The following is a 13129-nucleotide window of genomic DNA, read 5'->3' as shown; positions in this document are numbered from 1 at the left end:
CCTTTTATATTTATTTGTAATTTGATATAACCAAACATACATTCTCTTATGACTCCATCCATCCATACATTCGCTTCTGCTTATCCAGTTTAGGGTTGCGGGGAACCTCGGGCTATTATAGGGCACAAGGGTACACCCTGGACAGGTCACCAGTCTCTTGCAGAGCATGATTTAAAATATAAATTACATTTTATGGGTGGTAAACAAGGTACACAATTATTCACGGGCTTTGCCTGATAACACTTTGTTCCCCATCAGCAAAATGAAAGCAGCTGCCTTCTATATTTAAAAACTTTGGTGCAGGAATCACACCCTAACATCCAGTAACAGTACATCTGCAGCAATAACACAGTAGCCTGTAGTTACTAAGTAAGTACTTTATTTACACTGTGAGTTATTTCTAAATATCTGCTATTACCCACCCTGCTCCAGCTTTCTTTTTTCTTCTTCTTTGCTGCTCATTAACTACACACTAATTTTACGGATACCCCCTAAAAAATAATTAGACTGTAATTGCTCCAAGCTGTGGCTTCAAATATTAACACCATTACCACTAACAGGACTAATCCTCCTGCGCGTTTAAACACAACACACTGCATTATGAAAGCGTGATGAGCAACAAACGCACCTATAGCTGACATTTGCGGCATACAGTATAGTCTATAAGACCCTCGGTCCATCTGTTGCACACTCAGTCGATACTCATTTGTTAATGTCTGAGCAGCGAGAGATGATTGTAATTTATAAAGCATTGCCATTTCAGCAGGGATTGTGATTATTCAGTGGCTGTGCATTTTTCCCTTTTTTCAATTAAGCTATGAGGAAGAGATGAGACAGAAACAAGCACACACATACACACATTTAGCTACACATGGATAAACACGGTACATTGATTTTTTTGTTGGGGTGGGGGATTGATTCTTTTCTTCCCACTGTGGACAAATCCAGGTTTAGCCAGTTGGAGTATTTGTTGTTTTTCAAACTGGTTTCAGATATGAAGGCTTTACCCGAGGCTGCTGCCTGTTTTAAGTGAGAGATTTTAAGCCGAAGTAAACATTTGGGCAGTTAAAGTCAGCTTGTGTGTTCAATCAATGATGAGACTTTCAGCTCACAATGCCTCATCTTTTCTTTTTCCTTTTTTTTTTTACCTGCCGGTATATCCGGCGAGCACGTCTACTTCATCTTGCCAAAAGCAAAAATCGCAACCAGACCTCTGAACTCCCCAAGAGTGCATTCAAATCAGCGAAAGGTACGGCGTGACATAAATAGGCATATCTATTTTGCTTGCACAATAAATTGAAAAGCAAAGGTCACAGATGGATTTTCTTTAAAATTGAAAAACAATTTTCACCGCAATTTTAGCAAAAATCACGACATTTAGGCAGATTATGTGTCATTACTGCGTATGCATGACTGTCTGGCGCTGACAAACCACTTTGTAATAAGCATTTAACGCAACAATAGCTTTGTAATTATGTTATGCATTAAAAACTAGCCTGCAAGACACCCGTGCTGTTGATTTGTGTGTATTTGCATCCTGTTAGGCCCTATCGTGCTATCTGCTGGAAAAGTAATTACCTGTCTGTGCCGCCCATGCAGTGAGGTGGGCTGCTGAGTTTGAAAGAAACTGAAATCAATATCTCTGCACTGGAAGACACATTTCCTGTCATGGAGGCAAGAAACCTGACTCTAGCATTCATACTAATGTTGGCATTTACAGTGACATTCGCCTTAATTGCATATCAAGAGATTTTCTCTCCTGTGCTTATGACTTTGACAAAACCAGCTCCAGGATTTCAATCATCGAAGCTGTTAAATGCACACTGCTGACATTACTCTGTGACTAATGTGAAATGCTTGGCATGCAAAGCAGGCAAATTTGAAGATCGAAGCTGCTACTTTGCGTGTCGTGTGTCATGTTCTCGAGGCAACTGTTCTTTTTTTTGTTATAAGCTGAAGGGGGGAAAAAGGGGAGATGGCAATGTGAAATAAAGGTGATAGATTCTGTCATCAGGCTGATGAAGCTCCTTATACCAAGTGTGCTGCAGTAGTCTGCTGTCCTCCCACACACACAACTAACCTCAGGCTCACACCTGAAATGCAGATTGAAGAGCAAAAAAGGAGGAAAAAAACCCATCAGTGGCTGTGGTCAGAAATACAAGAGTCATCACTGCGTCCTCCTGCAACCATCCTGTGTGACATACAGCACCTGCGATGATGTGAGCAAGGAAGCATCCATCACTTCATTACCGCTTGGCATAAATTTTACATAAGCTCCTAGTGTTCAGCGCCAAGTGACAATTCTGTGATTCACTCAAAGCTGACAGATCCTTTTGTATTTAATTGTGCCCAATCAGTTCCATGAAACCGATACAGTAATGCATTCACAGCCGTCAGAATAAGGCAGTATCTTTCCTCGGTGACGCACAAAAGAAAGTAATTAAAAAGTGATTTTTTAGTGTTATTCTAATTAGGACGATGAAGTGTGGCTGCAGGAATTTTAAATGACTTCGGGGTGTCTGTTTAAAGAAGGCTTTTACTCAATCCACACAAGGAGCATTAAAAAAAGACAGGTTTAAAGCCATGCCTGCTGTTCACTATACTTTGATTGAAATGCTGAAGCTGTCTAGCAGAAGCAAGCCGCTATAGGCACTGCAATGTTAAGTTCAATATTTAACATAGTCACCACCTTCATGACTTGCTTTGTTGTTGTGACAGGTCTTAGAAGTTAACCACATCATTGGGCAAACTCTTAAAAAGGTCAGGAGTTACTAAAGTTTGTACAGTTTATGGCTTTTCAGTAACGTCGTGGTGGCACTGAAGGAAAAGTCAAGGGCTCACAAGAGGCGTTCCTCTTCTCGAGAGATTCCTCCAGATAAGTGAAGACTGCAACCTGGTGGAGGGAAAAAAGGAGAATCAGGGCAAAAACAGCTGGATTAAAGAGATGGGGGTGGGGGTGGGGGGCAATGAATGTTTCTATGGTAATCCAGCTCCTATTTGCTCAAATATTTCAGCCTGGACCAAAAACGGCCCAGACAGTATCATCCTTTAGCCGTACTTTAATGTGATACATATTTCTTTTCATCCAATGTTCAATATTTGAGCAGGCACACACACACACACACACACACACACACACACACACACACACACACACACACACACACACACACACACACACACACACTCACTCTCACTCTCACACAAAAGAACAAACCCACAGATCAAAAACATGGAAAGTATATTACATGTCGCAGAACTTATTTTAAATTTTGAAAAGCTTGTTGCTCAGCAGCACCTGTGCACCACCTACATGGCGCATTTGATCATTTCTGAAACCCGGTGGGTTTAAAAGTAATAAGGCAAAGCCACAGGCAGATTGCATGATGCTCAAGTGGTATAATGGTCGAGGCTTTTATTGGGCTCCATTCGTGGTTCTATCTGCAATTGCTGTAATGAAGACAGACCTAATTATCTCAGCAGACAGAACTCCACTATGAACAGGACTCTAATTATGGCCTAAATGCTGTTCTCTTATACTGTTCAGAGTCGTACTCGGGGGGTTATAAGAGAGTTGGCTGTGGCCGTCTTCACACACACACACACACACACACACACACACACACACACCTTGGGGGCTCAGTGTGCTCAGCTGTTCTGATGTGCTTCTGTGCAGGCATCATGGTGTAGTGGCAGGGATTATCTAACATGACAACGCACTCTCTTCCCGTCTTTGACTGGTGACAGCTTACCCAGTCATCTGATTAATTAATTACAACTCCACGTGTCATTAGACCAGAATTCTTATTTATGGTCTCAAACACTTTGGTAAATGGTAAATGGCCTGTATTTATATAGCGCTTTACTAGTCCCTAAGGACCCCAAAGCGCTTTACATATCCAGTCATCCACCCATTCACGCACACATTCACACACTGGTGATGGCAAGCTACATTGTAGCCACAGCCACCAATAGTTTACAAGAAGATCCTATTGAAATTCTAAACCCCCATGGGATGAAAAAAAAAGACAATAGATGAAGTAATGTCTGAACACAAATGTTAGGGGCAGCAGAGTTACTTACAGATAGATTATTCCATCAGTGGTACCATTTGGAGCCCATTTATTTTGAATTTATGAATGTAAAATAACTGCAGATTTATCTGGTCTTGTAGATTGTCTCAAGGCTGCAGAGCAGATAAATTGAATGCCGTGTTTCTAAATTCACACTGAGGGGGAGGCTAAGCGGCTTGTGCAGTGACCTTGATTGTAGCTATTGAACCTCCAAATAAGGAGACCGAACAGATAAGAGCGGCGTTATTTGGCACACAAAGGAAGACAATCCAGTGACGCAGCCGTGGCGTCAGCTGATGAGCAGAGTCAACATGCAATCACAGAGCCCAGTGAGGTATGAGTTAGGAAACTGGAATGAGTGATAAAGCAAAGGGCAAAGTTTGCCCTCAGTAACAGGTATAGTAAAGAACGTCTGCACAATCTGTTATTTCCGAAGGCCGCTTATATGACTCTGCATTCGCCCACTGCAATTTGGAATAGTAATGCAATTTTAAAGTGGTTTCCAGAGGACAGAATACATTTTGCTAAATCCCACTAAAACGAAGATGAAATGCAGGCGGGGTGGATTTGAAAAGATCATTTCTCGCTGAAACTCTGAGAAATCTGTAAATATCAATGACAAACTTAAGACAAGAGAACGCACTGTGCTCTGTGATGTAGAAGAATTTGTGTTGTGTGCAATGGAAAGAAAAGGAAAAAATCCAAATGATTTTAGGGCTTCAATCACCCCCAGAGATCAACATTATGGCCTTAACGATGAGACAGTCAAGGTCACTCAGCATACTAATGATCACCAGAAACTCATCCTCTGCCAAAGTGTAGGCTTACTTTAAAGAGTATTACTGATGCTGCGAGCGATAAGAATATGCATTTGATTTACTGCTCATGATAAAAGAGCTTTATTTATTTATTTATTTATTTGTCATCCTGCAGACATTTAATAACTGACTGTAGAGCCCATGACTCTAGCAAGACCTCCGATGAGTCAGGTAGCATCTCAGTTCCGCCTAAATCTGCATGGCACTTCCGTCTCATACAAGGAGCTAGTATGAAAAACACAAATTAAAATAAAAATACAGTACACAACCACAGAAGCTTTAATTAGTCATTTCAGATGGATTGAGGGTTTTTGCTTATTACATGGTCAGTCACTCACAGACTGGATTATTGATGTGCGTAACCAGGGAGGTGGCAATAAACTGGCAGAGGTGACTTTGTATACAAACACCTGGAGTTCATCCACATCTGAAGCAGACAAAAATGTGCCAATTATCACTTCAGGATTAAGAGACTCGTTAATGTGTCCTTTTTGAAGAGAAGCTGTTGATCTGGTTAATTGTTTTTAGACATCATGTAACTGTCAATTTATTTCCTGTTTTAATGTACATTTATGAAAATAAATACAGGAGATTGTATTTCAGTGATTAAAACGGCCTTCAGAGGGAGTGGGTTAGTCTTAGCTTCTTCTGTTACGTGAAATGGTATCAAAATCTGCAGTCTCGCCAGAAACGTTATCTTCTATAAGCACAGTGTGATTACAAAGACAGAACAGAACATCCCAGGAAATGAACATCCGCACAAAGAGATGAATCTCGACACCGCAGGGTCATGTCTGTGACTCGCAGTGACCCGGTCATTTTAATAAGACTCAACAGCGCCCTCTGGTGGCAGACATGGCGTGGTGCAAATCTTCCTTTTTATTGTAAAACAGTTAATTGCGCTAAAGCACATCTGAAAACTTTTCTTTTTTGTGATTTAGCTTAACGTTATTTTTTCATCTCGCACAGCACATGCAACGTTTAAGTTAAAATTACGCGTTAAATCGAAGTTTCTGGAAGTTAATAATGACGCTTCAGATTGCGCAGGCGCAGAGTGTATACGTACTGAAAACACGGAAGGTCCAACACCATATTCCCAAACAGAGGCTTCTACGCTGTAAACTCTTTATAAAACGTCGTCGGAGCGGCCCTAGAATAAGCCAAGTGCGGTATTGTTTTATTTTGGCAGTTGCGGTTTAAGAGTGATGCCTGTCGAGTAGTTGGGCCTTTTCTGCTTTTCTGCTTCATCTGAAAGCAAACCGCTGAAGAAGATGCCCGCTCGTAATGTTGTGTCCAACGGGATCCCTAACAGCAAAGTTAGGTATTCCAGGTTAGCCACTGACGACGACGGCTACATTGATTTACAGGTAAAACAGAAGGTGTAACGCTAGGATACGTTACCATTGCTTTTATTTTTAGATAATAGACTAAAGTTGGTGCACTGGTTTCGACCACTACAGTATGAATATAAAGGGGTACTGCAGCAATAGATGGCCGCTGTCATTTCCGAGCTAAGGTAGCCCTGTTGACGTCATCGGGGTTGTTGGGGGGGGGGGGGTCCTGTGATATTAATTCTTATAACCTCTTGATGTTCTCATCAAAGTTTGGTGAATGTTCACAAGAAGTACTGCATAACCAACACTTTTAAAGGACTGTGCAAATGTCTTGAGCCACCCTACTTTGAAGGAGTCAGACTTGGCATTTTTTAAGTGGTCCTAAGCAATACATAGACTGAAACAAAAAGACTGCTGGCTTATTTGCTTTTGCTGTTTAAAAGTAGAATGGGAGGCAGAGCCTTGCAGTTTCAGGCCCCTCTTCTATGGAACAAGCTCCCAGTTTGGAAGTATTTCTTGTTCTCTCACCTGTGTTACGACCCCCTCTTTTCACTCAGTATGTGTTTAGTACACCACTCTATTCAATCGTGAATTATTATTAATGTCCGGATCTCTTCCACAGTTTATTGTATCTTTTGTCCTGGCTTCCTCCCCTCAATCCCAACCAGTCATAGGAGATGGCTACCCCTCCCTGACCCTGATTCTTTCAACGTTTCTTCCTGTTAATAGGGAGATTTTCCTTCCCATTTTTGCCAAGTGCTTGCTCATAGGGGGTCGTTTAATTGTTGGGGTATTCTCTGTATTATTCTAGGGTCTTTACCTTAAAATATAAAGCCCCTTGAGGCGTCTGTTGCTTTAATTTGACACTATAAGAATTTCACTCTCAGAAAGTTGAGTTGAATCAAACAGTAGTTCTCCAGGCTTTCTGAAGGTCTTTCAAAACCATTCTTTGGAAACTGGCTGCGTTTTTACTCATTTAAGGTCCAGTCCTTGTACCGGAACATTTTGTGAGAAATGTCTTTTTGTTTTTTCAGCTACTTTCAGCTGTGAATAAAGGAAGCATTAAAAATGGCACCTAACTCAGTGTTGTGTCTACACATAACAGGCAACTTAGCATATTTTAAATCTTGTATTTGGGTACTTTGTTATGAGCAGGCTGTCACAAAAAGCACCTAACTTTATGTGTCTTTAGTTGGATCTGTGAAAATGCCAAAGATAACACAGTTTGACAGACACTAAATAGTTTTTTAGGGCCTGCATTTCAGCCAATGGTGTTTGGAATCTTGTCACAATTAAATCATGAACACAGAAAAATATGATCAGATTTTGATCCACCGTGCGATGCCCTCTAGTAGGGGTAGGTGACAGCTTCAAAATTACCAGCACAATATTGCAAGAACATTTACTGTAATGTAAATGCATGCTTTTGCTACACTAGTGATATTGCATTTTGACATTTTTATATCATGTAAAAAATTATAGACGTATTATTGCAGACAACACGATATGGTACAGCCCTACCTTCTGGAAATCGTTGGCAACAGCTTCATTTTTCAGTCGGGCAGAGATCCCAAACACACTGCCAGTGCAGTCAAAGCATACCTGGATAAAAAACACACACAATAGAACACTGTCAGTCATGGATTGGCCTCCTCAGAGAAGGAAAATAAACATTATTGAAGCAGTGTGGGATATACTGTATTTCCATGTGTTTTTGAATCTGTCAATAAATTGCTGCACCTATTTGCCATTTTCCTAGCAAAATACTAAAAGAAAAATTAGGGTTAGCTTGAGATGTTTGCACAGTACTATACATCCATGTTTTTATGAGAATAGGGCAATTTATTTAAAGCTGATTCGATGGAAAACATCTCTCTAGTCTGATGATTTTGACACAGAAGAGGAAAAACGGACACTTCCAAGAAACCTTGTGTTTCACAGAAATGTTTTTGAAATGAAATATTTCCCCTCTACAGTTCAAGAAGAGCCCACCCAAGGTCCCATATAAAGCCATCGCACTAGCCACGATCCTTTTCCTAATCGGCTCGCTGTTGATCATCATCGGTGCTCTTCTCTTGGCTGGCTACTTTGGCGTCACTGTAAGTAATTTTCTAGGTCACACTTTTTCTTGTTACATCCTTTTACTGGCCATACAATGTCATCATGTTAAGAGAATAAATGTTTTCTTTCTTTTAGCACACAGACCGGACCGTGCCTGTCCTCATCATCGGGATCCTTGTCTTCCTGCCTGGATTTTACCACCTACGGATAGCTTACTATGCATCAAAGGGCTACCCGGGGTACTCTTATGATGACATCCCAGACTTTGATGACTGACAATTGCTAAAGCCCCAGTCCTGCTGTGCTTACATGTAGTGAATTTAAGGTCGTGATATATTTAAAGAAAATGAGATCCCTTTTTTTGTTTTTCATAATTGTTTTTAAATTACAATATTGTTCCTATAGATTTTTCTACCTAGGTTCTTAATGCCAGGTTGCTAATAGCAACTGTTTTTTTTAATCTTTGTATTTGTTTTATAGCTTGATAAATGAATAAAAAAGATTTGTATTATTTCTTTTGATTTATATAAAACCATTTCAGTTTGTTTATAGAATATTTTACCTTATGTAGTACAACCAATGTGGCCACATATAGTGAGTCTTTTAACTGCTTCACTACAACCAGTTTTTATTTTGTGTATTCTTTAGGTAGATCCATCAGGTCAGTGGCAGAGAGAATAAATAATTTAAAACTAAAGTAGCTGCAACCAACATAACAAATACCTGGTATACCTATTATATACACAATATCACCTCTGTGGCATAATAATGATATTTAATAAAAGGCTAGCGTTGTGTCTTCACATCCCGTGTAGTGAAGATTGCCTCGCCCTAGTTAATGCTTCCTCACTGCTCTGAGTTGTTCTTTCCCCGAGGATTTTGTGTGATTAATTCCAATCCTTCGATCTCCATATGGTGCACCTGGCCTGTGAGAGTAAACACTGTCAAACAGTACACAAGCAATTAAGGCCTGACATTCTGCTGACATTTGCCCCTCTAATCTGCGCCATCAACTCATCACTCTCAGCATAATTTGAAAGTGTGCTGGTGAAAGCCAAGACTGCCACCTCGAGTCCTCCACCCCCCCCCCCTCCCCCCAGATAATGTCATATGTAAAACACATTGCTAGTAAAGGTTGGACGTCTATATAATCCTTTCAGAAGCCTAGTAACCCGCTGTTTGCCAAAGGGATAATTCGAGGGTAGCTGCTTGTGTTCTCGTTGTTTCTCTTTCCTTGCTATCGAATGAGCCCACCCAACTGTACACTGATCACAAACTGCCGGGCCTTAGATCAGATTATGCACTTTAAATCAGCTCAGATTCTTTGTTTTTTAAGTGCTTCCTGTGGTTCCAGGAGGCATTCGCACACAAAACGTCTTACAGAGGACTGAGATTTACTGTGTTTGTCCCGGAAACAAACATTTTTTATACTCTCAATGCTTTCTATCATATTGTTTTTTATGCTCTCTGAGGTGAGTCTTTTAAAATTACTGCTTTTACGTGAAACCCGTCAAACCTAGTATGGTGATATCATAAGTTGAGCGTTACGAGACAATAGAGTTGTTGAGCAGACACATAATAACAGACACAAAGTAAGTGTACAGTAATATTGCAGGGATATTCAGTAATTTTAACTGTTTATATGGACAGATGAGTCCGTGTTACTCTTGAGTCTTGTCAAAGCAACATCACTGCAAAATAGTAATAAAAAGCTAAGTTTTCTCAACTATATTGGCTTGTTGATTTTTACTCAGAATCATTACACAAGTGTTTAACTGGGTCAGGTGTACTGTCTGGCCCAGCTGATCCACTGTTGCATCACCCAAAAACAAGGACCTGGCATTAACCTTTATTACTGAAAGGTGATTTCAGTGACTTTAAGTTTAACATGGTTGTTAATGCCAGACAGCCTTGTCTGAGTATTTCAGAAGCTGCTGATCGGCTAGGAATTTTCCCACACAGCCATCTCTAAGGTTTATAGAGGATAATCATAAAAAGATCAATTATTTAGTGAGCAGCAGTTCTCTGTGTGAAAATCCCTTGTTGATGCCAGGAGGCAGAGATGAATGGCCAGACACTAGCTCAATCAACTGCTCTTTACAAGCATGTGATACAGAAGAGCACATCTGAATACTTTACACAGTGAACCTAGAAGCAATTGGGCTGTAGAAAAGACCACAACAGGAGTCACTCCTGTCAGGGTAGAACAGGAAGCTGGGCTACAATTCCTGGCACACTTTGGGGCCCTTAGTACAAACTCAGCATTATTTAAATGCCACAGCCTAACTTAGTATTGCTGCTGATCATGTCTATCCCTTTTTGAGCGCAGTGTATTGTCTGATGGCTGCTTGCAGCAGAATAACGTACCACGTCATAAAGCTCAGATCATCCCAAACTGGTTTCTTGGACATGACAATGAGTTCATTGTACACAAATGACCTCCACAGTCAGCAGTTCTCAATCCATTAGGGCTCCTTTGGGATATGGTAGAACAGGACTTTCGCATCATGAGTGCAGTCGTCTGCAGGAATTGTGTGACGTTATCATGTTAATGTGGACCAAAATCTCTGAGGAACCGTTTTGAATGTTGAATCTATTCCTTCAAGAATTAAGACAGTACTGAAAGTAGCCAAAAGTGATTTCCAATGTTCCTATGTGTTTTTTAATGTCTAAAACGTTTACTTATATTATTTAAAAATGTAGTGAACAGAATTTATGAAGGGGTTTTATATAAAATAAGGAAATGACCTGTTTTGCAGGCATCTTTTGCTTTTTTTTCCTGCTTTACATCTCTGCCTTCTGGCATCATTTATTGCAATTTCTTCTCTCCTTTTAGTCTGATCTCTTATAAAAATAATATTAATGACAATCAGAGTTTTTCATTCATAAAAATGACATATAACGATTATAATCCAACAAGTCATTTTTAGCAGTTTAAATTCCTGCAATCATATTTTGGCAGACAATGGTACTAAAATGGTGTGCCTAATAAAGTGACTGGTGAGTGGATGAACCCAGGAACAGTACAGAAGTGATTTTGGTAAATTAGATAAGCTCGTCCGTCTGACCAAACTGATCCACTGTAGCATTACTATTAACCAAGGACACACTAAATACTATACTATAAACTATACATATATAATACATGAACGTACATGCAGTAGATTCTATATTTGGACACAATCATAAACCTTAGACGGTTAATACAGCCATCCGGTGACACCACGTGATCTGGCACTGGATTGGCTATTTTAAAAAGTAATATAAAGCATACCCAATAATCTTTAACCAGCTGCAGTCACTGTCAGTCACACAGCAGGTTTGAGTATTCGGCTCATTTTAGGAGGCAGGATCACAGGAAGCGTTTTTGAGGTAAGATAATTTGGCAGGAAACTTACTCAAAGCCTTCACTCGAAACTTAAAAGAAGTAACAGTCGTCTCATACTTAAATAGAAACGTTTTAGCCTTTTCTTTTAGCAAGAAAAATCAAAATAAATAGTTTTAAGAACACTAAATGACTTTGTGGTTCATTAGCCGGACTAAAGCGCAGCAAACTGTTTAGCTAATGCTAAGTTGGTTTAACTGTAGATACAGATCTTGTTCCCTGCTAATACACTTTTTATTTTATTTTACACACTGTAGTTTTGAGGTTTTTTTTTTAGTGTGTTGCCTTTTAGGAAAATTAATGTGAGATTTATGGTGAAAATAATAACTGGTTCTTGCTACTATGACGTTTAGCGGAAAGCTAATTCGTGTTCTTTATTGGAGGTTAAATTAGCATTTTTAAAAAAGAAATGTATGTTTATCGATTTCTAAAACATAGTTTTTACTGGCATTCAGATTATCAAACGATTGCAGCTTTTTTTTTAAATCCCACTGTTAAGAAATTTCTTTCTGGTAAAAAAAAAAAAAAGTCAGCAGGCTTGTAACAAGCTATTATAAGATGGCTATAAATTATGTGTAACACTGATAAATTTTAGGTGATCTTACTGAAAAGGTTAGTGTGCTTGTATTATAAAGAAATCACAGCTAATCCCGAACATGAAATGGTGAATATTGTTACAAACATGTCCGTTTAGGTTAGTTTTGCAGATAGTTGGAGCTACTTCCTCGCAGCATGTTTTTTTTAATGTTAAGTGATTTAACAGCCGACTAAAATGTGTCTTTAAGGTTTGCGTTTGCCTTTTGTTAAGACCATCACCCGTTTTTCCCACGGAAAGGCGCTTTTGTCTGGGGCGCTAAAGGACCAATTTCATAAACTAACACAGACACAGGCAGTAAAGTGACGGAAGTGTATTATTTCACCTTCAAAATTAAAGATACGTTAAGCGATAGCCTCCTAAACTGGAGTTAAACACTTCTATTATTACTTGATCCGGTATGCCTTTGTAGGAACTGTTTAGTGCTGGCATTATTGTTGTTGTTGTTATTTATAGATTTGTAATTGATTGTAGCTGTGAATAGTAGGTCAAAACTGCTAATACCTTATGAATCATGTTCAATGTTTTTCACGCATTCATTGAGCTGGCTTGTTAAATGCTAGATTTGTTATAAGTGTAAACATAAACAGTATAAAATACTGTTTTACAGACGCTGAGTGTGACAGGGAAACACATGCACAGTAGTGCTTGGATGCTGAAAAGAAAGAAACTCAATGGACTTAAGCATTTTGGCATTTACACAGTGACATTAGCAAGTTGACATCTTTTATCTTTAAATTCCTGTTCTGATTGTTTTTTTTCGTTATCAATTAAAAAAAAATTAAAACGTAAAAGATTTAATTTGAAAGTTCTACCAGGAAGCTTCATCGTTGTGCTCTGTGTGAGTTGACAGCCGTTCAAAC

General features: G+C 39.4%; 1 protein-coding gene across 1 annotated transcript; it reads left to right on the top strand.

Annotated features, from left to right (window-relative positions):
* The first annotated feature begins 5944 nt into the window (after nucleotides 1-5944).
* LOC146656847 (transmembrane protein 230-like) lies at nucleotides 5945-9135 on the top strand. The gene is made up of 3 exons (XM_085424621.1): nucleotides 5945-6258; nucleotides 8202-8324; nucleotides 8422-9135. Exons 1-3 carry the CDS (start codon nucleotides 6163-6165, stop codon nucleotides 8560-8562), a joined length of 360 nt encoding a protein of 119 aa, XP_085280747.1. The 5' UTR covers nucleotides 5945-6162; the 3' UTR covers nucleotides 8563-9135.
* The last annotated feature ends 3994 nt before the right edge of the window (nucleotides 9136-13129 follow it).

The sequence above is a fragment of the Rhamphochromis longiceps genome, linkage group LG12 (genome assembly GCF_057381845.1).
Source record: "Rhamphochromis longiceps isolate RC_006_pf linkage group LG12, R_longiceps_female_GT1.1, whole genome shotgun sequence".
NCBI classification, from domain to species: domain Eukaryota; kingdom Metazoa; phylum Chordata; class Actinopteri; order Cichliformes; family Cichlidae; genus Rhamphochromis; species Rhamphochromis longiceps.
This window is presented reverse-complemented; position numbering and strand designations above follow the sequence as displayed.